The sequence below is a fragment of the Cottoperca gobio genome, chromosome 15, assembly GCF_900634415.1.
Source record: "Cottoperca gobio chromosome 15, fCotGob3.1, whole genome shotgun sequence".
In the NCBI taxonomy this organism is placed as follows: Eukaryota; Metazoa; Chordata; class Actinopteri; order Perciformes; family Bovichtidae; genus Cottoperca; species Cottoperca gobio.
This window is the reverse complement of record NC_041369.1, coordinates 9318914-9341622: the sequence shown is the minus strand read 5'-3', so window position 1 is coordinate 9341622 and position 22709 is coordinate 9318914. Positions and strand designations below refer to the sequence as shown.

Here is a 22709-nt window from a genome sequence, read left to right as displayed (position 1 = left end):
GCACAGATGTTTTGAATGCCAGCGCAGACCATTTGCCACTCCTATTGAAACTGAGGGCAGTTAGACGTGACTGGAGGGAAGTTTGGCAACACACGTGCTTCTCACCTTGCCTGAGAGTCAATGTGTTTTACCATTCTTTGTCACACGTGGTGTGTGTGTAAGAATCTGAGCTGCTGTTCTGAGTTCTTGGTTTGTTTGTTTTTATTTATAAGTCCTTTGTACTTTATTTCTCTCTCTATTGTGGATCCAGTAAAATATATATTTTTCCATGCTTGTTATAATATGAAGTGTCTGTATGGATATATTTGTCAGTGTTGTGTCTGCTAACAACTATTTTGTGCTTTCCTTTCCAAAAAATAGCAATTATAAACACAGGATTAGGTTTGTATATGGTTTCCATCAGCTGAATGATACAAGTATCTGCTCCAGAAGTCATTGTGATTTAGTTACTTACAGAACATGTTAAGTCTGAATACTAGCTAAAGCAAAAAACAACTGTTGACACCAATATGATATCTTCTTCAAACATAATTTCATTCTCAAATATTACATTCCTAGAATAAGCATTCTTTCTGCTGTGCATCCACACAAAAATGTTGCTGGTAAATCCCAGCAAGTTAGGGTTTGCCCTCCTGCATAATCACAGTGGAGCTTAGTATTTGAGCACTGCATGTCTGTGACGCACAACACAGAGTTGTGTCTGAGAATGAATTCAAGCTTTTGAGTTTCTTTTTACACACATCTGTCTTCTGCTGTAAACCAGCAATGAATTTCACAATCTTCACATTTAGACTAAAAGGTGAAAGTAAACACAAATTAATAACAGACATCCCGAGGACTTCAATGCAACATTTGAGGCCACCTTTCCCCTATCTCCTCCAGATCTTTATGGAACAGTACATTGGTATGACATCACAGATTTGAGGATTAACTAAATAGTTTTCTATTGTTTCTGGCTATAGGAGCCAGATGTGAATATTCACTTACAGGACAAAATGATCTCGTGTGGACCATAGATTTCTATGGGTTTTCTCCTTTTATGTGAAAAGTGTTTTTCTTTTACTTTGAAACTGTTTTTTTCTAGCACCTCTTTATTTGTTATCGAGCATGTTTCCTCAAGGATTGCATATTTCATTTGAATTCCACCTTGTTTCATTACTATGTTGTTTATGGGGAGGAAAAACACACAAACAAGTATCGACTAGACCTAATGTGACACATTGTGAAAACACATTTATCATCCATCTATAACCCTTCCTGTGATAATCAAATGACTACCCCATACCACGAGAATTTAGAGTTCAGTGCTAATTGCTAGGTTAGGTTTGTGTTGGCTCAGGTGTTGCATACTCTGCATGCTTACGACTGTTCCGCAGTCTGTGTGTGAAAGAGAACAGCAGGTTTTAAAACATCAGCAATTAAGCTGTTAAGACTTGGTGAATATGAGCAGTCTCGCCACAAAACAAGCCATAACACCTTTTTTATTCTGCGCGGGGGTTGTTGAGAATTAACTCAGTAGTTAAGTAATTGCAGCATGATCTATTATTTACAGGAAGGTTATCATTTACTGTGGAGATGAAAGTGGTGTTCCACTGAGGAAAAGTTTTATATCAACAGTTCGCTATGGAACGCAACAAAAGCCTCTTCGTCATCTTGTACAGCTCAGCCGTGAGTAGTGTAAATGATCAGCTTCACAGGGAAGGTACAGGACATGTAGAGGCCTGTCAGCTGGATAATAAATCGAACGGTCTATTCCAAAACACATTCAGGAAGCTTTCATTTGCAGTATTTATTGTAAAAAAAATAATACAAATCATCAGTAGTAAACCACAGGGGGGGGGGGGGCTTTTCCATTACTTATAACTACAATTTTGTGAAGTAAATGGGATTCCTTACATCAACTTCTTAGAGACTGTACATCATTCTCTAATTATAACCACCACCAGCAACATTTAGAATCAACGGTGGCTGCTGTTAAATTATGAGAAGCAAAAAATGCTTCCATGAAAAGTGTTCAACGTCTAAATATAGACACGAGCAATTAGAATAACTGTGTAAAAAGAGCAAGGCAACTGAAACAACAATATGTGATGAGTCTTAATATCAAAAGCTAAATGACTCGAGACATTTTCAGCGCACCTGAGTTTGAGAGCGATCCAGCAACGGATGAGCTGAATGCTTTTATGTGTGTATTCACATATATATGTATTCAGAAATAAAAGCATTTAAATAGTTCATATAGAGTTTCTTGTTAAGAAGCACAAATAAATGTTCTGTTACACCACAATGTTTTAAAAATATATTAAAAATCAGCTGCTTAACATTTGGCTCTCTGCCGTGAGACATGGGTGTTACTCTACGCTGTGTGTTTATGGGTCTGCTGTGGCGTGTGGACACTTTGACTTAGTTTTGACACTGTGAAATGAAGGTGTTAAGGGTCATATCAGCTGCCCAGCTCAGAGTCTGTCTCCTCATGGAGGTCAGGACAAGAGGAATATTTCAGCCGCGAGAACTTCAGACAGAGACCGTCTCCCACCTCGTTGAGATGGTGCAGCACCTGAGGACAAAGGGAAAGTCTCAGAACATGCATGTTTTTTTTTTTATTCAGGTTGGAAAAAACCCCTCTAAAGCTTCAGAAACGTGTGTGTGTGTGTGTGTGTGTGTGTGTGTGTGTGTGTGTGTGTGTGTGTGTGTGTGTGTGTGTGTACCTGATTAAGCATGGCTCTCGTGTGCGCTGCAGACAGACAGAAGCGGGCTCGGGCCTCTGAAATCGGCGTGGCTGGAAAGCCAACTACAACCACACCAATTTTCCTCTCCAGCATTTCTCGAGCAAAAGCCCTGGTTAAAAAAAGAAGGAAAGAAGTTATCAGTTAACAGTTATCAGTTTTTATATATTCTAGTACACAAAGGACTGCAGAGACAATTAACATTTTTTAAGGCCACCCCACAAGCCACCTCAGAATGAGGGAGGATTCACCTCATTACACATTAAAATGAATAAGGAATGTTTCTTCCTCTATCCCCTCAATTATGGAGTTGGGATGTGCGGTATCGATAAATTAAAAAAGATACACATAACTAACAGAAGGGCTAGAATCAGCATATCTCTGGAGACTTTTACTCTAATGATTCCAAGCAGTGAAAACCTCTTCATTTTGTGGCAAAGTGGACAGTTTGGAAAATTCAAACCGTAAAATGTGTTTTGAAAATGATTAAGTGAATCTGAAACCTCAAACTTCAGATGATTATTGATTTGTGCAGAGCCTCAATCTAACACCAGCGTATTTAAAATGTATTATACGTCATTATGACAGTTGCAATCCAAAAAGAGTAAATGGCCGGGAGTAGATTTGATATAGTAGAGATGCTACAGATACATTACTTTCATACACCTGTTATTAAATGTCTAAGAAATGCACTTCAGCATTGTTACAAGACAAACATTCCAGAGAGCTTGAAAACTACAAAACAACAAAAAACATTAAATCTTCTTTCCTATCGTCATTAAAGCCCATGAAAACTAAGCAATGTAGAACCAGAAGCGACTGATTATAGCAATTACTGGATGGGATCGACTTTTTCATGGATATTAATGTTGACTGGCATTGAAAGACACTTTATACCCAATTGATTATACCTGAGTGGCTCAAACAACCCTGGGTTTTATACCTAATCGATACCCGATGTTGCCTCCTAAGTGGTTACAGAAACCCAGTCTGCACTACTGATTCATGGAAACTGTGGAGTGTAATATGGCTGCCATCCAGATCACTCAGAGATGATACACTGTGAGCTGACCTGAAATTGCTTCTGACAACTAGGGATAGTGAAGTTAATATTTACCGTTTCAAAATTAGTCCATGCAAAAAGGAACGGACATCTCGATAATCTTACTCCGTAAGTGTTTTTGGTGAGAGTTTAAGTGTACTTACACCACTTTGCCTGGCATGTAGAGCAGGATCGGAACCACAGGTGAGTCATCGTTGCCGTAGATGATGAAGCCCATCTCCTTCAGTCTGGCCCTGAAGTATCTGGTGTTCTCTGCCAGTTGGCGGATCCGTCTAATGCCTCCAATTAAAACAAGGACACCACCAGATGTACGTGAGTAAAACACCAACTCACTGCTTTTTCCCCCCACTTTCCCCTGCAGGAAGGGACATCACCTGTCAGCAGTAACTAATGTAGTGTGAGATTTCTGCAGTGCCGGCTCATCCTGAGTCCTGCGCCTCCATCTGGGCCATTCAAGCCTACATTATAAACTTGCTCATAATTACAGCCGTGGCAGCAGATGGTTCAGTTTTGTCCGTCTGATGGCATGGTATACGCACTTGCCAAAATGAGGGTTTGCAAATTGGATACGATGGATTTCGCACAATATGAGCGACTGTGGACTGCCATTGGAGCTTAGCTATGAGTGAACAGGGATACAAATAATGCTTGAGTATTACGTGTATTTCAGATAAATGTATTAGAAAACAGATGAAAGACAGCTGAGGTGGCCTGCCCTGCGAACCCCCCGTGTTTCCAAACGATGTGAATCACAGGGGGAGCCTGGTACTCCGTGGCTGAAGTAGAGTTTGGCATGGCTCAGCCTTGGAACACAACTCTGTTTTCCTCTGATTACCTGGGAACACATTGGCAGTTCTTTCATGGGGATGTAACAGAGCACTTTATATCTCAGCAGAGAGAGAGAGAGAGAGAGAGAGAGAGCGAGAGAGAGCGAGAGAGTGAGCGAGAGAGAGAGCGAGAGCGAGAGCGAGAGCGAGAGAACACAACAATCAGGCATCTGCCAAAACAGCACAGGCCCCATTTTGTAAATTGTGCCTCTCTGCTAAGTCTGAGGGCATGGAGGTCAAAAACCTGCTGCCAGACTCAGATATCATACGAGTAGGTGAGAATGTGTGGATGATGCTGTCCGTCACATTTCTTTCCCTGTTTCACTACTAGTTTGCTTTGAAGTGTGAAATTCAACATCAGCGAGAAAGATGAGGGGGGCAGAGCGGAGGACTGAGAGAAAGAGGAATAAAAACGTATCAGGCGTAAATGCAAAGAGTATGTGACATCTCTTGTCACAGTGTGCTTTTATAGTGTTGAGATGGATGTCGGCGCTGCACTGTTTGCTGTGTTCCCTGCCCTCTATAAAACAGGTCAAAACTCATTTTTCCACAGCAGCTTTTCTGCTGGGCTACGTCAGATGCAAAGCATGTCTGCTTCAGAGCCAGATGAGAAAGTTACTCATCTCTGCATGAAACTGCAATACACCTCAACCGTAAGACAACAGGCTTCAGTCCTTGGAGTGATTAACTCATTACAGCACGACAGACAAGCTCTGTGGATTTCTGCTTACTTACCGTTTACTTACCACAGCTACATGTACTAACTCTACTCTAACTAACAGGGGTGAGAATCTTTTGGTATTTCACTATTTGTAATGATTTCTTGGGTCACGATTCGGTTCAAAAACGATTCCCAATTCAAAATCAATTCTCGATTCAGTACATAGAGGCACTCATTTCCTGATGTACTCCAGTCCGCTGTAAGCTAATAAAGGCTGTGTGGCAAAAGGGAACATTTATTATTGCGAAACTTGAATAAAAAACACTTTTAACTTAAAGCTTTTTAGTATTCTCAATTCTACAAGTTTAAGTTATACAAATTGTTTTAATGTTGTCCGATACATAAATACAGATTTGACCAATTTCAAAAGTACATTTTACACAAAATAACGCTGTAAAACCAGTATTTTATGTGATTTTTCAACAAATCACACAACGATGCTGGACAAGGCTTTGACTCGGCGTGTAGGATTACTGTCCATCAATATCTAGGTGCTTTTCCATGTTCTAGAAAGAAATGTTTAAAAAAATCCCCTTTTGTAAGATTGTGAATCGATTCACAATCTTACAAAATGAGAATCTCGATTCTTACATGAATCAATTTTTTGCTACTCCCAGAACTACGACTCTTAAATTGACAGTGTTGCGACTGCTCTGGTAATAACTACTTCCCTGCCCTACTGTCTGATGCCATTACAGCAGAAACCTTTCAGAGGTACAGTGTTTCCTCACAACGCACACATGAAAATGATTTCCTCCACGTTAGGGCCACGTGTGCTCAGGGACTGCACGTCCCCCCCTCTTCCTACCACAGCAGACCCCTCTAATTGCTACCACGTTTTCTGACCAAACAGCTGTTTGTCTTTTCCTGCAGGTCTGGTCTTACTCCTAATGGTAACATTGGTACAGTCCTCTGGATTTGGTTTGCTATTGTTTCCATAAAGAATTATATTAAGGTGTAAAAAATGTTATAGGCCAGACATAATCTGTGTAAAGAACATCAGGTTTGATGAGCATGTGGCTAATGAGACTGAAATTGAGGGTGACGTTAACAGGAGGGGAGCAATGAGCTCAGACACTCACCCTCTGTGCTCCCGTTATTTCCCATGATGCACTTCATGGCACGTATGATCTGCTCAGTGACGGGAGGGGACATGGCCGAGGCGTATACAGCACTGTGGGAGTGACTGCGAAGGTAATCCACCAGCTCCTGCAACATAGGACACAGTGTCGCACAGATAATCAGCAGAGATACTACACAGAATGTTTACGCTACGTTTTTGTTAAAGTATTAAAAAACTGATTGTATACGTATTCACAGAAATAAACTGGTCATTTCAGATCTTCTATGAAACAGAAGTGTGGCCCTGCACTTTTATTTTAGCGCCACTAGAGCGAGCTCATGTATAGTCAACACCTGAGAATCAATTAAAATACTTCAAGTCATTTCTCTCATTATGACCGTCTTGGCATTGACTGTAAAGTAGCTCTGGAGCCTTTCCTGCTCTCCACTCTGGAGGTAGCCAGCGCACTAATTTGAGAAAGAACCGACGATGAAATGAGCCAGAATGAGGACTGCCGTGCTCATTATTCCTAAATGTCAGCAGGAGATTAATTCTGCTAGTGGTTGTCAAGAGAAGAGCAGGATTCAGGAAACTGGTTCAGTCATGGGTCCCTAGAGTGTGTGTAAGTGGTCTGAGGTTGGGAGCGGGGCCTGGAGCTGTGATGGGCTGCTGCTCAGTGGCTGTGCGGGGGCCAGCGGGTGCTGGGTGATGACACGTAGCCGGAGATGTTGTCTGGCCACCATTTCCACTCACCGCCATCTGTCCCCGCTGGGCGGCGGCTGCGGCTTCCTCACACACATGAGTGGAGGGTATTTTAGGGGAAACGTAGGATAAGAACCCTGACACAACCTGACATCTGTTTTTGTTTAAGGCAGGGGATTTTCACCGCTTTAGGGCCCCCACAGGATTTTGGTGCGACCAAGATAAACCAGTTAAGAGAACATGTCCGAAATCCATTTCACGTCTGCGGCGTGGAATGACAGCTCAGAGTGTTTCCTCAGCCACAAGGTGGCCGCTTTACTGATGTGGTGATATATGTCCACAATGCCACAGAGTAGGAGTGATGCCAGAACAGAGCACACACTCTTGTACATGATTCTTCGACGGATGTGTTTAGTAACCTAATTCCACTGCAATCCAGGTTTTAAGTAAAGGGTTAATGAATAAAGCCTCCGTCATGCAAGGTTGGAGTGAATTAGAAGGAGCTCAGAGTGTATTTATTTTTGGTTCTCTCATAAAATAGCTATAACATGACTGTTTTCAAGAACACATCTGCAGAATCTTTTGTCGGTCAACCCGAATCCACTTAATGTAGGATTCGGGGGATTTCGCCGCAACAACAAATACGTCAAATCTAAGGGGCTTTCTCTCTCTTTTCCTGCCTGCTTCTTTCAGGGGTTTACTGCAGCCAGCTGTCAAACCAGGCAGCGTGTTCTTACTTCAAACATTATCATGCTTGTTAAAAGTCATCCTGTTAAATCTGGAGCGCAGTTCCGACGCTTGCCACAAGAAGGGGCTGGCCCTCTGCCAGCTTTACCTTCTTATTATGGCAGAGCAGGGCTGAGCCAACATGAGGCGACGGCAGGAAGGGTCCCTCTCTGAATACCTAATTCAAGCAGCATGGCCGTTTCCTCTGTTGCTTTCTAATCAACTGCCACAAAACCAGTGTGGTTATGTACTAAAGTGTACTTTTTAATGGAGTAAAAAAGAATTAAAAAGGCCTGGAGTCACAGCCTGGGGAACATTTGTTGGACACATGAGAGCTACGATAGAGGTGGGGTGTGATTGAGTCCCACACATCTTTAAAATCAGACATGTGTAAAATAATATTTGAAAATACATAAAAATAAATGATGTGTTTTAACCTGCTTTGGAGCCAAATGGGTTAAGGTTGTTACTGCACACAGACGATGGTTGCCAGGTTGTAAAAACAACGTCAGGAGAGTATCAGAAAGTCAGCTCAGTTCCTTGACGTTCTAAGAATAGCATTTCACTTAAGGCTGTTGGAATATTTTCAGTGTGATTTCTCCCACCTACATACTGTATATTTTGAAATTTCCTCTTGACCCTGTTTGGGTCCAGGAGGATTTCTTTGCCTAGCAACCAGACTGCCTGACTGGAAAACCAACAGGTGTATTGATATCAGTGAAAACTGTTTTGTTTTTTTTACAAATATTGCCTTGTGTTTCTGTTATATCTTGTTTCATGTAAAGCATTAAATTGCCTTGTTGAAATGTACAAAACAAATAAGCTTGCCTTCCTCGTCATTCACTCTGGGAGAAAGTGTTCTGGGTAGGCCACCTTTTATAATAAGATAATTAAACTTGATTGACCCCCAGCTGGGAAATTCGGTAATTAATGTGTGGAAGAAAATTAAGTATGGAATGAAATTCTGTGAATATATATATATATATATATATATATATAAATATATATATATAAATATATATATATATATATATATATATATATATATAAATATAAATATAAATATATAAATATATATATATATATATATATATATATATATATATATATATAAAAATAAAAATAAAATATGAAAGATTAAATCCACAGCAACCTTTTTCCCTGCGATGTAGCCTCCAGCAGCCCCAAAGCTCTTGGTGAAGGTGCCCATCATCACGTCCACATCGGCTGGGTTCACATTAAACAGCTCAGTCACGCCCCTCCCTGTTTGTCCTACTGCTCCGATACTGTGGGCCTCGTCCAGGTACAGATACGCTTTGTACTTCTTCTTCAGAGCGATGATCTCCGGAAGGCGCACCACTGAGCCCTCCATGCTGATAACATGAGAATCACATAAAGAATACAGTTAGAAAGAGAACGTCAAGGGCACACACACACATTTCATCAATTATAAACCACACTCTTAAAGTGATTAGGTTTAAAAGGGAGAGAATGTGACCCCGACCTCACTTTATCCACTGCACAGCATCTGTACATCTGTAAATGCATATTACATAACTTGACATGCTCCAATCTTCCAAGAATCTTTCTGCTGGCCTCTTTCGCTTTACTCCCACCTCTCTTCCTCCCCTCTGATACAATCCTTTTAAGGCTACAAACAGACAGCATGACTGAGTGTACGGCTGGCCAAAATAGAGCAATCCCAGACCTGCTATCCTCGCTATGGCTGAGGACGTCTGCAGCCCAAATGACACAAGACAGGGTTTCACCAGGGCCAGGGACATCAAAGGCAGGGCCAGGATTTAGCTAAGCATGCTTGCTTTTTATCTGAGCCGTTTGATGTTACAGGGAGGCGATAGATGGAGCATTAGTTATTTCAGTGCTGCACCGAAAAGTGCCATTTCTAAGCCTGACAATACACATTAAAGCCAGATAAAGCCAGTCTGATTACAATACTACGTTGTCTCTCAAAACAGGTTTGTTGTGAAACTAGTTATATTAACTATATATATATATATATATATAACCAACTGATGCCAATGTTCAAGATTTTCCTCTTCATTTTATGAGAGGATTGTCATAAAAAAACACACAGCAGACTGACTGAGGAAAAAGTAACATGTTGACTAAAAGCACAATGAATATGGCCTGTTTGTAGTTCAGAAGGGATGCAGTGTGAGGGCAAAAAGAGGGAAGAAAAGAGAAAAGAAAAATGGCTGTGATAAACAGTTGGAGCTGGGGGTGTAGCCAAGGCAATCTCTGTGGCTCCATTTGGCCTTGATTTGGAGCTAATGAGCAGATGGAGAGGGTCACTAAGACTCAGGATAGCTCACTGTCGGGAGAGACACACAATACCTTTCTCTTCTCTGTAGTAATGAAACGGTACCCAACCATGGAAGCACATACACACAAACACATCGTCTATTATTCAAGATAGAGAGGGAAGCAATTGAAAAACAGACCATTACAGGGACTGCTAAACACAGGATGAAAGCTCTCCTCAGGTTACACTTTGAGATTTCTACCGGAGTCTGGCTGTGTAAAACTCTGCTCAAGACCACCTGGAAGCCCATACTTAAAAAGATCGATACAACAGCTCATCTGACCTAAGATATGTGAGAGAGCGACTACACTAATGTGTGTGTGTGTTGTTTAATGACGACCGACCTGTAGATGCCCTCCACCATGATGAGGATTTTCTTCCAGGGCCTGTGCGTCCGTGGCTGCCCTGAGCAAACTGCCTCGCTGAGCATCTTCTCCAGACTGTGCATGTCTGACACACACACACACACACACACACACACACACACACACACACACACACACACACACACACACACACACACACACACACACACACACACACACACACACACACACACACACACACACACACACACACACACACACACACACACACGAAAAAGAGAAGTGAAAAAGCAGAACTCAACAATCTAAATTCAAATTCAAAAAAAGGGGAAAACATTTTTTGCAGGCGTAGTTTAGGCTTGCAATATAAAGCTCACACACAGCATGTGAGTGTAACAATTATCGAGTAATAGCGTACAAGGAACTCCAACTGAAAGCAATTAACAGCAAGTAGAGTCACCACAGGGCAGGGCAGTTCACAGAGTACACACCTTCCACAAACTACTCACAGCAACCTCTGCAGCCTGATGCTAATGAACACGTGCATTGTCTGCATCAGGGAGGATCGCTGAGCGATTTATGGGTGTCTTCAGTGCAGTCTGCATAGTTGCTTAAAATTAGGATTGATATTTTGGCTTCAGCAAAATAACTTCCCAGTGCATTGAGAGTGTATGAAAGGTAATAGTCACACTATTAATGATCCTCTGCTGCAAACCAGCAGATGGCAGTATTGAATAGCTGTGGTTTACAAAGCAGTATTATTCAATGTATGACCGCAATCCAACATTTCAGCATGTACACCTGTCATGTTTAATTATCTGTCACAGATGATCGATATCACTCCCACAACACGAAAAATCAGGTTTGTTGAAGAGGCAGCAGATGCTCTTCTGATAAAAATCACTTCCTGAAGCTCGACACCGCAGAGGGCGCCTAATGGTACCAAAATCAACATTCAGGAAACCAGTGAAAGAGGAATTCACGGTGGCGTGCTGTGTGCACAGACAAGAATGAGGAAAACATGATTTCACAGTTAAGAACTGATTTGAGATAATCCACAGCCTGATATCAGCTACTGTATGACTGTAATGAGGGCGGTGGTAAATATTTGCTGTTACACATGAAGCGTGCATACAGTTGTGGATATCCACAACATGTTATTATCTTATCCTTGCCCTGACCCTCGTGTGCACACATGTTTCAAGCTTAATAAACAAAGCCTAACCTTCCTCTAAATGCGTGTAATTATCTGAAAGAATAAGAATTCAAGCTTCACAATGAGCGTCCCTCAGTTTTATCTGACTATTTGAAGTATTTCCAACATACAAGCCTCACAACGCCCAACTGGACAAACCAGTTTATCTACTCTCTGATATCAAATTCCATCCTTGCATGTTAAACATACACCACTGAAACATTTCCAAATGCCATGAACAAGGGATCTCAGACATTTCACAAAGAGACCGCAATAATAAATATTACGTTTTTTTAAACTTATCTGTTGATGGGTGTAACCCTCTTAGTAGATATGGGCCTTGCACTAATACAAGAGTGTCTGGTACTGGAGGTATAAAGGCAGGGAGGGGTCAGCTGCTCAGGTGCCTGAGGGCTCTTTGCCTTTAGACAGACCTCTGGGATCAGCTTGGGAGAACCCTAACTGCCTCTGCTTGTACCTGTCAGGACACATTTGCTGCCAGAGGACTGGCTCATTTGTCCCGTCTCCTGGAGGAGCAGTGGGCGTTTCCAATGCAAGCACAATGAATGTTGTATCATCCATGCTTAATAACTCTTCCTTGTCATCTATTGATAATATGTAATTTGACAATATAATAGAGAGCATTTAGTTTAAAGTAAGAGGACATTTTCATCTGAAATAAACTTTGGGTTTGCCGCTCTGCTGCTCATGGATGAAACACAGTCGTGACTGTAAACTGAACCCTTTTCATTAAAGCTTTTACATTTGCTGCTCTAAACACAGAATGTTAAGTAGGTCTTTCCTAAGGCAAATCCTGTACCGCACAGAAAGTAATGCGTTTCTCACAGCAGCAACAGTTTAGGATGAATAGAAGAAAAAATAGATAATGTGAGCAGTGGTGGCTGCACAAGCAGAAACTAACTTCATGAACAGATAATCTGGCTGGCAAAATACATATTGCTATCATCAATGTTTGTTTGGCAGGAGCAATGATTGATAAGCACCAAAGATGTTGGCAAACAGAAAAAACACCGATTGGCCATTGCTTAAATAAAGCTGTGTACCTTGTTGTTGTAAGGCAGAAGCACTATGACTGAGTGACTGGACTTACTGTTGTGTTTGAACACTCTGATCGTCGCTCCCGACAGTCTGGCCCCCAAGATGAGAGATGTGTGATTGACCTCGTCGCTCAGTATCAAGCAACCCTGGAAATCAGCAGAGAGAAAAGATTTTATTGAAATTTCCCTAAGAAAGCTTTTCATTTCCAGTGTAATAGCCGGATCACATGTTCCTTCATGAAATCAAACATTTCTCACTAACTGTACAATCTTCCTGTGTACACCTTACACTGAGTATGTAGTACGAATCTTTGATTATTGATAAGAGGGTGAAATTTGCATCGACGGTGTATGATGTTGGCTCAGGTTTGGTGGTCTATAAGTAGTGAGAGGGCCAATTAAAAGCTCCCTTGGGTGACAGTAGACATTAATTAGCTTGTAAACACAAAATCATTGCAGTGTGTGTTACCCACAAATACAATCCTATGTGTTTTCTGAGCTTGTTCTTCTATGTATTTCAACATTTGTATTGTTGTTTTTTACTGTGTCCTTGCAGAATGTGCTGTAAAACAGTTAATAATAGTAGTGCACTTAGCCAATAATACTCCTCTTGCCCCGCTTCCCATCCATGTCTCCATCATAGCCCTCTATGTCTAGCTCCTCTGTGTGTGTACTGCACATGCGGGTGATTTTTTTCATGTCTGATGAAGTTTCAACCAACAGACACATCACAACCTTCATAACACAGAGTATGGTGCTACATATTCCACAAAAATCAACATGCAAATTAATTCAGCTGTTCTACGAAATTCTCCCCAGATCATTAGCATATTTAAGACTGAAGCTCTAAGCATTTGACTGCATTAGTTTGAATGAACTCTTGTAGAGGGTGTGTTGACACCGTCTCAGTGACAGATAGCCTCGGTTTGGCCTGGGGTCCAGCTGGCCTGGTCCCTGGTCTACCAGCAGCTGTCACTCTCATGTAGCTCTGCCTGCACGGCGAGGCCTGTCCTGGCACGGCCTGTCCCTGTAGGATAGAGTTGGCAGTGTGGGTTGACCCCCAGCCCCTGCAGGGTTAATATGGGGGCTGCAGCCTCGGGGGCTGCTACACCTCTTGAGCTGCATAAAGGACCCCGGTCTCATCACTTAAACAGTCAACATCCCCTTCCTCCTGTCCAGTCCAATCACAGAAGTTCATGCTGTGTGTTGCCCCTGGTAACCCGTGGCTGTCTGTGTGAGTCAGGCTGGTGTGCCGGCAGGCCAGAGTGTGGGTAATAATCCTACCCTTGAGTTGTGCTCTTCACAAAACCTGCCCGTCCTCGTCTGTGACTGAAAGCAGCCATGTACGCCCAGAGCATCGTCCTCCTGGCTACTGTAATGTAATTTAATTATGATTTTAATTAATGGGGGTGGGTCAGGAGTTGTTCGCAGCTGAGTTTAGTTGACTGTTATTCATTCATTTAGGCCAGATGCGAGAAAGGAACAAAAGCTAGGCTAATTAGATTAATTTTGGCTGCACTGTAAAAATGACACCCATACAGGAGGATTTCCTGCATGTGGCATTTAGTGTTTAAAATCACAAACCTTGCCAACAAGTGCTGGAATGTTCATTGAGTTGGTGGCGAAACCCATCCCAAAAATCATGGAGGACTCTACTCTGAGGAAAGAGGCCACAAGTTGCTCCAGCTCTTCATGGATGCCCAGGTTACCTACAAGACAAGAATCACACATTATAACTCACCCTGACAAGAACAAGCTGTACCTGTTGGTTTATCTGGTAGTCCTTTAGTAGTTTGGTATTTCAGTTTTTCAATCATAAGCTTTGACAGAGATGAATGCCTCCCGCTACAAAGCAAGAGACCCACATGCAGCAGTCTGGACTACCAGCACACACAGGTTCAGCCAGCAAGTCTCTAGGCATTTGAAGAGATTTATAAAGAGTCAAGATGGGGTACATTTGTAATTTAGTTCAACTACCCTTTTTTCATCCCAGGTAATATCAAAGCAGGTCCTGCAATGTCTAAAATGCTTCTTCAGCACATTTTGGGACTGAGGCAGTTGGTTATTACCCAATGTGATAGGTGGGGAGCAGAAATCATTTAGAAAATGTAATACATTGTAATCTGTCACCTGACATGCTGTTTTTCTATTTTGTGCAATAAAAGTGGGGTTTTCAGGCGTCTCTGGGGGGCTTTCAGTACTGCCCTTGTGTTTAGCGTATAAAAAAAGAATTACTGTTATAATTGTGAGCTACAGGGAGAGAGGCAGGCAGTGAAAGGTTCATAAATACTGCATTTTATTTCTGCTGGCTCTGGGCAATGTTATATAGATACTATAACATATTAGGTTCAATAAATTCTTACACACTCTATACTTACTATAGTAGTTACTAGTTACTATAATATAAGGTTAAAGTTACTCTTTAAATACTTCCTACTCATTAGTAATGTTACAAATAAACAGAACTTTATATTGAACATTTATATCCACTTCTTTGAAGAACTACAAGATGAAATCAGTTAACATCAGCGTGAATGAAGTCTGACTTTGAGAATTGTGATGACATTGAGGCAATCCTCATAAAGACAATAGTGCATATTATTTCATATATATATAGGATACTAATCCTTGTAGTCATAATCAATAACAATCAGTAACTACAGTGACGCAGATCTATCTTTATCCCAGTCAAATCGATTCATACATTTCCTTAACCACTCAGGCTCAGAGTCCCTGCTGGCATGTGCTGCATTTTTGATCAGACTGCATCAGCATTTGCTCTCTATATAGAACATTTTACTGGAGGTCTGGAGACTAAGAGAGAGCGGAGTCCTTATTAGATCTCACTCACTTTGCAGACTCGAGTTAGCTCATCTTGAGTCGTATGCATCTCATTATGCCTGGTCCCCCGTCCTTTAATTACCACGGTCACCTCTCTGCCGTCACAATCATCAAAGCTTGTTGACAAAGAAAAGGTATATAATAATTGCAGAGGTTGGAAAACATTATTGTGGAGAGGCAATAAAGATTGTCCTACTAAATCTGTCTCTTTTACACACACACACACACACACACACACACACACACACACACACACACACACACACACACACACACACACACTTTACAACAAGACAAAAAAATAAAACAAGCCTCCAAGAGTTAATCATTTCTATTACTTACTATTATGTGCCTGGAAGCTTTATGTCATAGTAATTTGTCATTCGCTAATATACTGCATGTTAATGATTATAGGAAAAGCTACCCATTAATACAGATCCATGAATGTTTGACATGTTAGTTTTTTCACAGGGCGTGCTTTCAGTGCACTTTGTATCTACTTTCAAATGCTGATTCAATAAATTAAAAAAAACTAACATTATTTTGAATTATTTTGATTGTTTGGTACCTTTTGAACTGAACTTGTCATTGTTGACAAATAATCTAAAGTGGCTGACCAAAAAGCCTAGAATTTATTATCAGATAATGTCATAGATATGAAAGATTTTAAGGATTTGGCGTCAAAAACATTTGAGAGAGGATGTTAGAGGCACCGCCAGGAGTGAAGTGTGAAATATTATTTAAATCATCATCATTTTTGTTTTGAATAAATTGAGTGCTGTTAAATTCAATAAAAACACATCTTGTGTATTATCAATACAAATTGCTGCATTTGAACTAAAACACTGGTGATGGCGTCACTGCTACAACAGAGATACTTGGGTCTTTAATAATAGATGCCTGATAAGGTCTCATGGGAGAAATGCTTGTTATTCCTTAACCCTCTCAGTGAGCCAGTTAAAACACGGATTACAAACTCAGGGAGAAACAGTCCCATTTTAAAAGAAAAATAAACATATAAATAAATCACATGAATGAATAATGGATGGTGCGGAGCAGCGTGTGTGTGGACTCTGACAAACACACGTATAACTAACGATCACATGTCCTTTAATTCCTCTGGTTTTCTCTGTTCTTGTCAAACTGCCGATATCATGAAACACTGCGCAGCCACTCAACCCGCTCTGAGCTTGTATGTCAGCTCACTGCTAGATATACAGCACAGTGGTGTCAGAAGTGCCATAAACTAATCATTGACAGAGAGAAAAGGAACCACTTTCCTCAAGTAAACTTTGTTAAGTGTGGCTTTTTCAGGGAGCTCCATAATGTTTACCCATTGGAAGATTTGGACCAATAAACACACGGCTGATTGCCGATCACCAGATTTCACTGCCGAAACATTGTTATGCCAGAACATGAGATCCTGGCACACACAGGCATCAGAAGCGGGGTAAAAGTTCAGAGGATAAAACAACATTCAAAATTCATCTGACGCCACAGATTCCACTTTCTGATCCATGCTGTTCAAACACTTCCATCACATATATAATGCTCCAATGCTCAGGGTGTTTCATAATGTTCCATACCACTATAATATCATTTCCCCCACTCCTCAGTGTGGACCAGTGTGTAATGATCTTAGCTAATGCCCAAACGGTACATAATTCAACAAAGGTTGAATAATTCATATTACACTGCAGCCACAGAAAGATAATTAAACACATGGGCAGTATAACTCATGAGTGAGATAATATATGATGGCATATGTGATGAGCAGTTTGGTACTCAACCATCAGGGTCTGCCAGAGACTTTAAAAAAAGATGCACATGTTAGAAATGTGAAGCACTGTCAGATGAAGTAAAAAAGACACCTTATCATTTGGTCTCGAATTATGAAATGGATCTTTTTATGCTCTTGTTGAAACTATCTTAAGAGGACAGGTGCCACACTTTTTTTAAATCTGCAGAACTGCACACAAACCATAAACTTACCTATTTCCTGCCTTGTGCTGCAAACCCCAACACCATACTGGCACAATTTGTCTGCCACCGTTTTCAGGAAGTCAGTGTTGTTCTCAGCGAAACCGAGGTAGTTGTAAGAGCCCATGTTGATGGCATTGTGTATTGTCTTTCCAGTCAACCTGCAAGCATGTAAACATTAGGAGTCACTTAGCCTTTCTATTTTCTCATACAGACACTCAAAGAATGTATTAAACAAAATAAAAAGCAATCAATGTTCAATTAAGTATAATTGCTAATCATAGACATGTTTCTTTGTCAGTGGAATTCAGTTAATGAGGAGCAATTACAGTATAACACTGCTTATATAATGTAAACAGCAGTGACAGTGTGTGTAAGCAACATTTGTTATTCCCATTTCCTTAAGAGTATATAATCAAATATCAACAACTCATTATGCTGCCCTATGATGAGTTAGTACACATGTAACTCCATAGAGAATGAACGGGTAAAAGATAGAAGTTCACACTTTCAGTGTAAAACCTCTCTGTATGTTAGCATCAGAGGGTTTTTTTAAAAAGTATTTTAGGAGAACTGCTTAATTTTATCAACTGACCTATTTCTTCTCACTGTACATGTAAACCAGCATACCACTACAAAACCCTTCCTCACTTCTCTTTACCCTATCACCACACTTCACCACAGAAGATAAACTCTACCAATTCTACGTTTAGCCAGTCACAATAAACCTCTTAAAACATGTAATAGACGCATTATTTCCCAGTTTATAATGTCATATCCCCTCCCCACAGCTCTGTTCATATTCCTATTCATAATATATCCCCTGACCCTGCTGTGCAACAAAGAGGCATCTGAACTGTATCCAAAAATTCCAGGCTGACATATCCTTGCTGATGACATATATCTATGTGCTTTCTTCTCCCATTAGCTTATAGAGCAGTAGCTTGATATAGCCAATTTAATCTTGGTTGTAGAGTTTCTATCCCCGGAAGAGAGATTGTTGTGTTAAAAAATACTTACTGGCCTGTCTAAAGCTGGAACAACATTTGTATATGTGATTATGAGCCTACAGTGTGGCTAATATGCAGTATGTCTATCATAGATGACTGGGTGACCTGAATGTCCAGTTGTAGTCATCAGACACCCTCTCCATCAGGTCAAAAACAGGTCCTGGCAGGCTGCACACGGGGCGGTTCCAGTTGTCTCGTACCCTCATGTACAGGTTTCGAGTGTAAAAGTTCTCAAAATCTTGATAAAGGGGTACGAAATCCTGAAGGCAAAGAGATTTTTGGTTTTCAACAACTGTCACAGAAGTCAAAGTGGAGGAACAATAAGAGTTTTCGTTTTCTTTAAACAAATGCCATGTTGAACTCGAAGTTACAGAAATTAAGAATACAATGCCAGGTAGGTTGGGGCTTTTCTTTATAGTGCATGATATTTAATGCTCTAACTTTCTAAGACCATACAGGTGTTCATTATACTGTGTGTCTACCCCAGTAATATATAAAAACAGATAACTTTTGTAAATAACTCATAATAATCATTCAAACCACCTTTTCAGTTTTTACATTTGTAGGAGTTAGATTCACACTACTGTAGCCTTTTACACATACTGTATGTGTTCATACACAATGATACCCTGACAACGCTGTTTACCAAGATCATCTGAGCCAATGCCTTCTTTACTCCCCTCTGTATGTCTAATCCACTAGAGCCACGATTACAACAGAGCCCAAATACAGTAAAGCTCTTCTTCCCTTTACTTCCAATTGTCAATGATTGTTGTCAAACACAGGGAGCTAATTGCTTGGTTATTCCTCCTAGATACTGTTTTATTGTCTCTGCCTATAAACGTAATGCCTTATCTAATAAAAACAAAATGCAATTTGCAATTTTTGGATTTAAAAAAAATGAGACCTATGGTAATATAGTGGCTCTTATGTGGTAGTGCTCAGGCCTTATCTTTGATCCAAAGCACATTTACAAAGAAGGAACTTGTATCCTGTGAGATTTAATTAGGTCTTCAACACATAGTCTCTCTGGTGTCCCGTCTCACCCATGGCAACATTATAGTGCAGAGGAACATGAAGGAAGGAGGCAGAGAGAGAGGCAGATAGAGAGAGAGAGAGAGAGAGAGAGAGAGAGAGAGAGAGAGAGAGAGAGAGAGAGAGAGACAGAGAGACAGAGAGAGTGAGAGAGAGGCAGAGAGAGGCAGAGAGAGAGAGAGAGAGAGAGAGAGAGACAGAGAGAGAGAGGCAGAGAGAGAGAGGCAGAGAGAGACAGAGAGAGAGAGGCAGAGAGAGGCAGAGAGAGTGAGAGAGAGGCAGAGAGACATAGAGAGAGAGAGTAAACATTTTAATAATTAGGGGGAAACAAAATGTGTTGACACCCAAGGCATGCATGCTCTTCTATTCCAACTGCCTGGGTGCATGTGTGTGTCTACAGTGTGTGTATGCCTACAATATGTTATGCATGTTTTACCTACCTTCTGTTCCTCTCTTTCCTGGGCAAGGTGGCACTTCTCTATGCCAACAGCTCTGAGGAAATCCCTGAAGTAGCCAAACAGCGTGACAATGCCAAAGCCCAGGTATGTCATGACAGCCACGTACATCGGGGCCTGTTCAAAGGACTCCTGCCTATGCTGCCTGGAGGCGACACCAGTCCCTGGGCCATTTTTCTATACAACAAGAGGCGCACATAAGCTGTCTTACATTGCAGGCAAGACAAGAGAGAACAATACTGTTTGAATAAAAGTGGATGAATTTAAAACGAAAGGTTGTAGTTAACACACCAACTAACCTAAATAAAAAGGAGCCAGACAGTGGCCTACTGGTGCACTTACACATATTATTCTGAAACAACCGGAAGACTAGCGACATAATGATTTTACACGATAGTATTGTCACTTTGCATAGTTGACATTCAAATAAGTAGAAAATACATTTTCAAAAAGTTTTTTTTGTATATAAATCAGCATAACTGATACCTCAACTACTGATGAAGAACCTCATGTTTAGAGGAAGTTCAAAAGGATAACAGTGATGCGAGTGTTTTGGGAAGCAGGAGTCCACATTCAGACATGAACTAGTTTAAGCAAGATGTTTAAATGGAAACATTAATACCAAAATTACAGATCTTGTACTAAAATGCTTTTTATTGTGAAGGGACTTAAATTGTATTAGGACTAGCTAACATTCCTGGTTTTTATCATAATTTCAGCCAACTGTTAAAGATCCAACTTGCACAAGTAAGGACTTTCTTTCTCCAATCAAAGATGGCTGCCTAAAGTGACGTTTTGTTTTAGACTCTAAGACAAATATGAACGCCTTATTACTTTTTGAATCATAATACAATTTTTAATATTATCAATATATACCTTGATAAAGGAACCCATTTCTTTTTTTGTTGTTGTTGTCGTCGCTCCTCTACTACTACTTATAATAAAGACATCTTACATTTTCAAGGGCGTTTACAAGAAAATCCACTTCAGGTGTTTCAGCATGTAACTACTAGCCCTCAATTATACTCTCTAAAGACATATTACAAGTAGTCTACATAAACGTGTACAAAAGGGAACACATAATAAAGAAGATAAAATACATTACGCTAAAGTAGAAAGAAACCTGTGTTGTCATTTTGGTGATACGTTGTTTGACACGACGAGGCTACATGTCACTTCCGGTTGACATGTATGTTAGGTTTGTCAGTCGTAGCTTTGATATCGAATTAAAATTTTGTTTTTTTTGTGCAAGGGACGTAATATATTATATTTTTAACCATATGAACATAATATTCTTAGACAATTGTGGATATATCTTTAAGCAGTGGTAAGTGTTACTGAACGTAATGTTAGTTAGGTTAATGCTAGCTTACACAAAACACGATGTTATGATGCTAATGGTCATAACACGCTTTAGCTATGTTAGCTAACGTTACTTAAACCCATCACTTGAGTATCAGGCGTTTAAAAGTATTTAAAAACGTATAAATAGAAACTAACTGTTGGACTAACTGAAGCAGTTACATGTGGTGTTATAATACATTTTTTATTACTACATATTTGTAATATGGACATTGCAAAAATACTAAATACCAGGCTATATAACAATAGCATGGCTTAGCAGCCTCAACAAACCAGTAGGTAACTTAATTTGCAATTCAACCTCCTGCATCTAACTCATCAATAACTCACCAAAATGACGTAAAGGCAGCAATGTAAGTTACAACAGTGACTTCACCCTCCCCGCCCACCCAACGGCAAAGAAAACCTGCTTTAGCAAAAGGGAAGACTTTCCGGGCGTGGTCGTTCTTTCTTTAATGTATGCTGTTTACATTCTTCTTCTTGGAGGTACTAACCGGTCCCTTTTCAAAAGAACGACAGCAGGCAAATCATATAGTTCGTTTTTTAAATATTTCAAAAATATATAAAACTACAGGTGGCCTAAATATCCCGACACAACTATGGACACCGTTACCATCAGAGCTGGAGGAGACAAAGCACAATGACAACATTACACTGCTTCTACGTGCATGCATGAAACAGTGTAGTATCACATCGGTGAGGGGTTTGTTGCTTAATGTAATTGGTGAACAGTCTCTATGGGTTACAACGTTTGTCTACGTCACAGAGGTCGTTCCAGGTAAAGAGCCCCCATGAAAACAACATTGCTCAGATTCAAGACCATCTCTGTAAGAAAATAGTAAAATACCTGCCTCTATTCAGGAACATTAAAGCAGGTGCACGAAATAATTTGGAGCCCACATATATATATATTTAAGTAAGCCGCTGACAGATATACCTCTCTCCTGTTGTGATAGCCATTTATCTTGATATCTTCGCATTTGGTTCCATTGTGGTTCAAATTTGGTTTTAAGTTGCCGTTCGCCGCAGTTCTTGCCATATTCCTTAAAGCACAGCAGCGACTGCCTCCTCTGTTTGACTGTCAGGTAATATAACCGGTGTGCTTTACTGAACTTACAAAGGTGACTTCCTCCTTCTATTGCTTTGGTTCAGCCTCTTTATTTGTGTTGCTGTGTTTGAACAACAACAAAAATACACGCTTCAGTTTTTGCAATTTCGATATTTTGTAAATGTGCCAATCTTCTCCTTTTACCCAGAAATGAAACTTTCAAAAAAGTACCTTCTAGTTTGAGTTTA

General features: G+C 40.5%; 1 protein-coding gene across 6 annotated transcripts; it reads right to left on the bottom strand.

Annotated features, from left to right (window-relative positions):
* Nucleotides 1-1770: 1770 nt before the first annotated feature.
* Nucleotides 1771-22452, bottom strand: sptlc3 (serine palmitoyltransferase, long chain base subunit 3). Of its 6 annotated transcripts, none has more exons than XM_029450097.1 (12): nucleotides 22351-22452; nucleotides 20037-20228; nucleotides 18667-18821; nucleotides 17564-17712; nucleotides 14315-14439; nucleotides 12784-12877; nucleotides 10496-10601; nucleotides 8982-9201; nucleotides 6420-6546; nucleotides 3933-4068; nucleotides 2709-2838; nucleotides 1771-2557 (listed from the first exon to the last, which is right to left on the bottom strand). In XM_029450097.1, the coding sequence occupies exons 1-12, from the start codon at nucleotides 22450-22452 to the stop codon at nucleotides 2444-2446; spliced, it is 1650 nt and encodes a 549-aa protein (XP_029305957.1). In that variant the 3' UTR covers nucleotides 1771-2443. The 6 variants fall into 6 exon arrangements, with proteins under 6 accessions (XP_029305957.1, XP_029305962.1, XP_029305963.1 ...); XM_029450102.1 differs by lacking the exon at nucleotides 22351-22452 and adding an exon at nucleotides 22027-22059; XM_029450103.1 differs by lacking the exon at nucleotides 22351-22452 and adding an exon at nucleotides 21744-21797.
* Nucleotides 22453-22709: the final 257 nt, after the last annotated feature.

What these genes read in the sequence shown, in the direction of transcription:
- sptlc3 (XM_029450097.1), bottom strand. Translation starts at nt 22,452, where the DNA reads ATGGCAAGAACTGCGGCGAACGGCAACTTAAAACCAAATTTGAACCAC. An exon ending in CAGCACAAGGCAGGAAATAG is followed by an intron (nt 14,440 to 17,563) that starts GTAAGTTTATGG and finishes CTTGTCTTGTAG; the next exon opens with GTAACCTGGGCATCCATGAA. An exon ending in TACATGCCAGGCAAAGTGGT is followed by an intron (nt 2,839 to 3,932) that starts GTAAGTACACTT and finishes TTTTTTAACCAG; the next exon opens with GGCTTTTGCTCGAGAAATGC.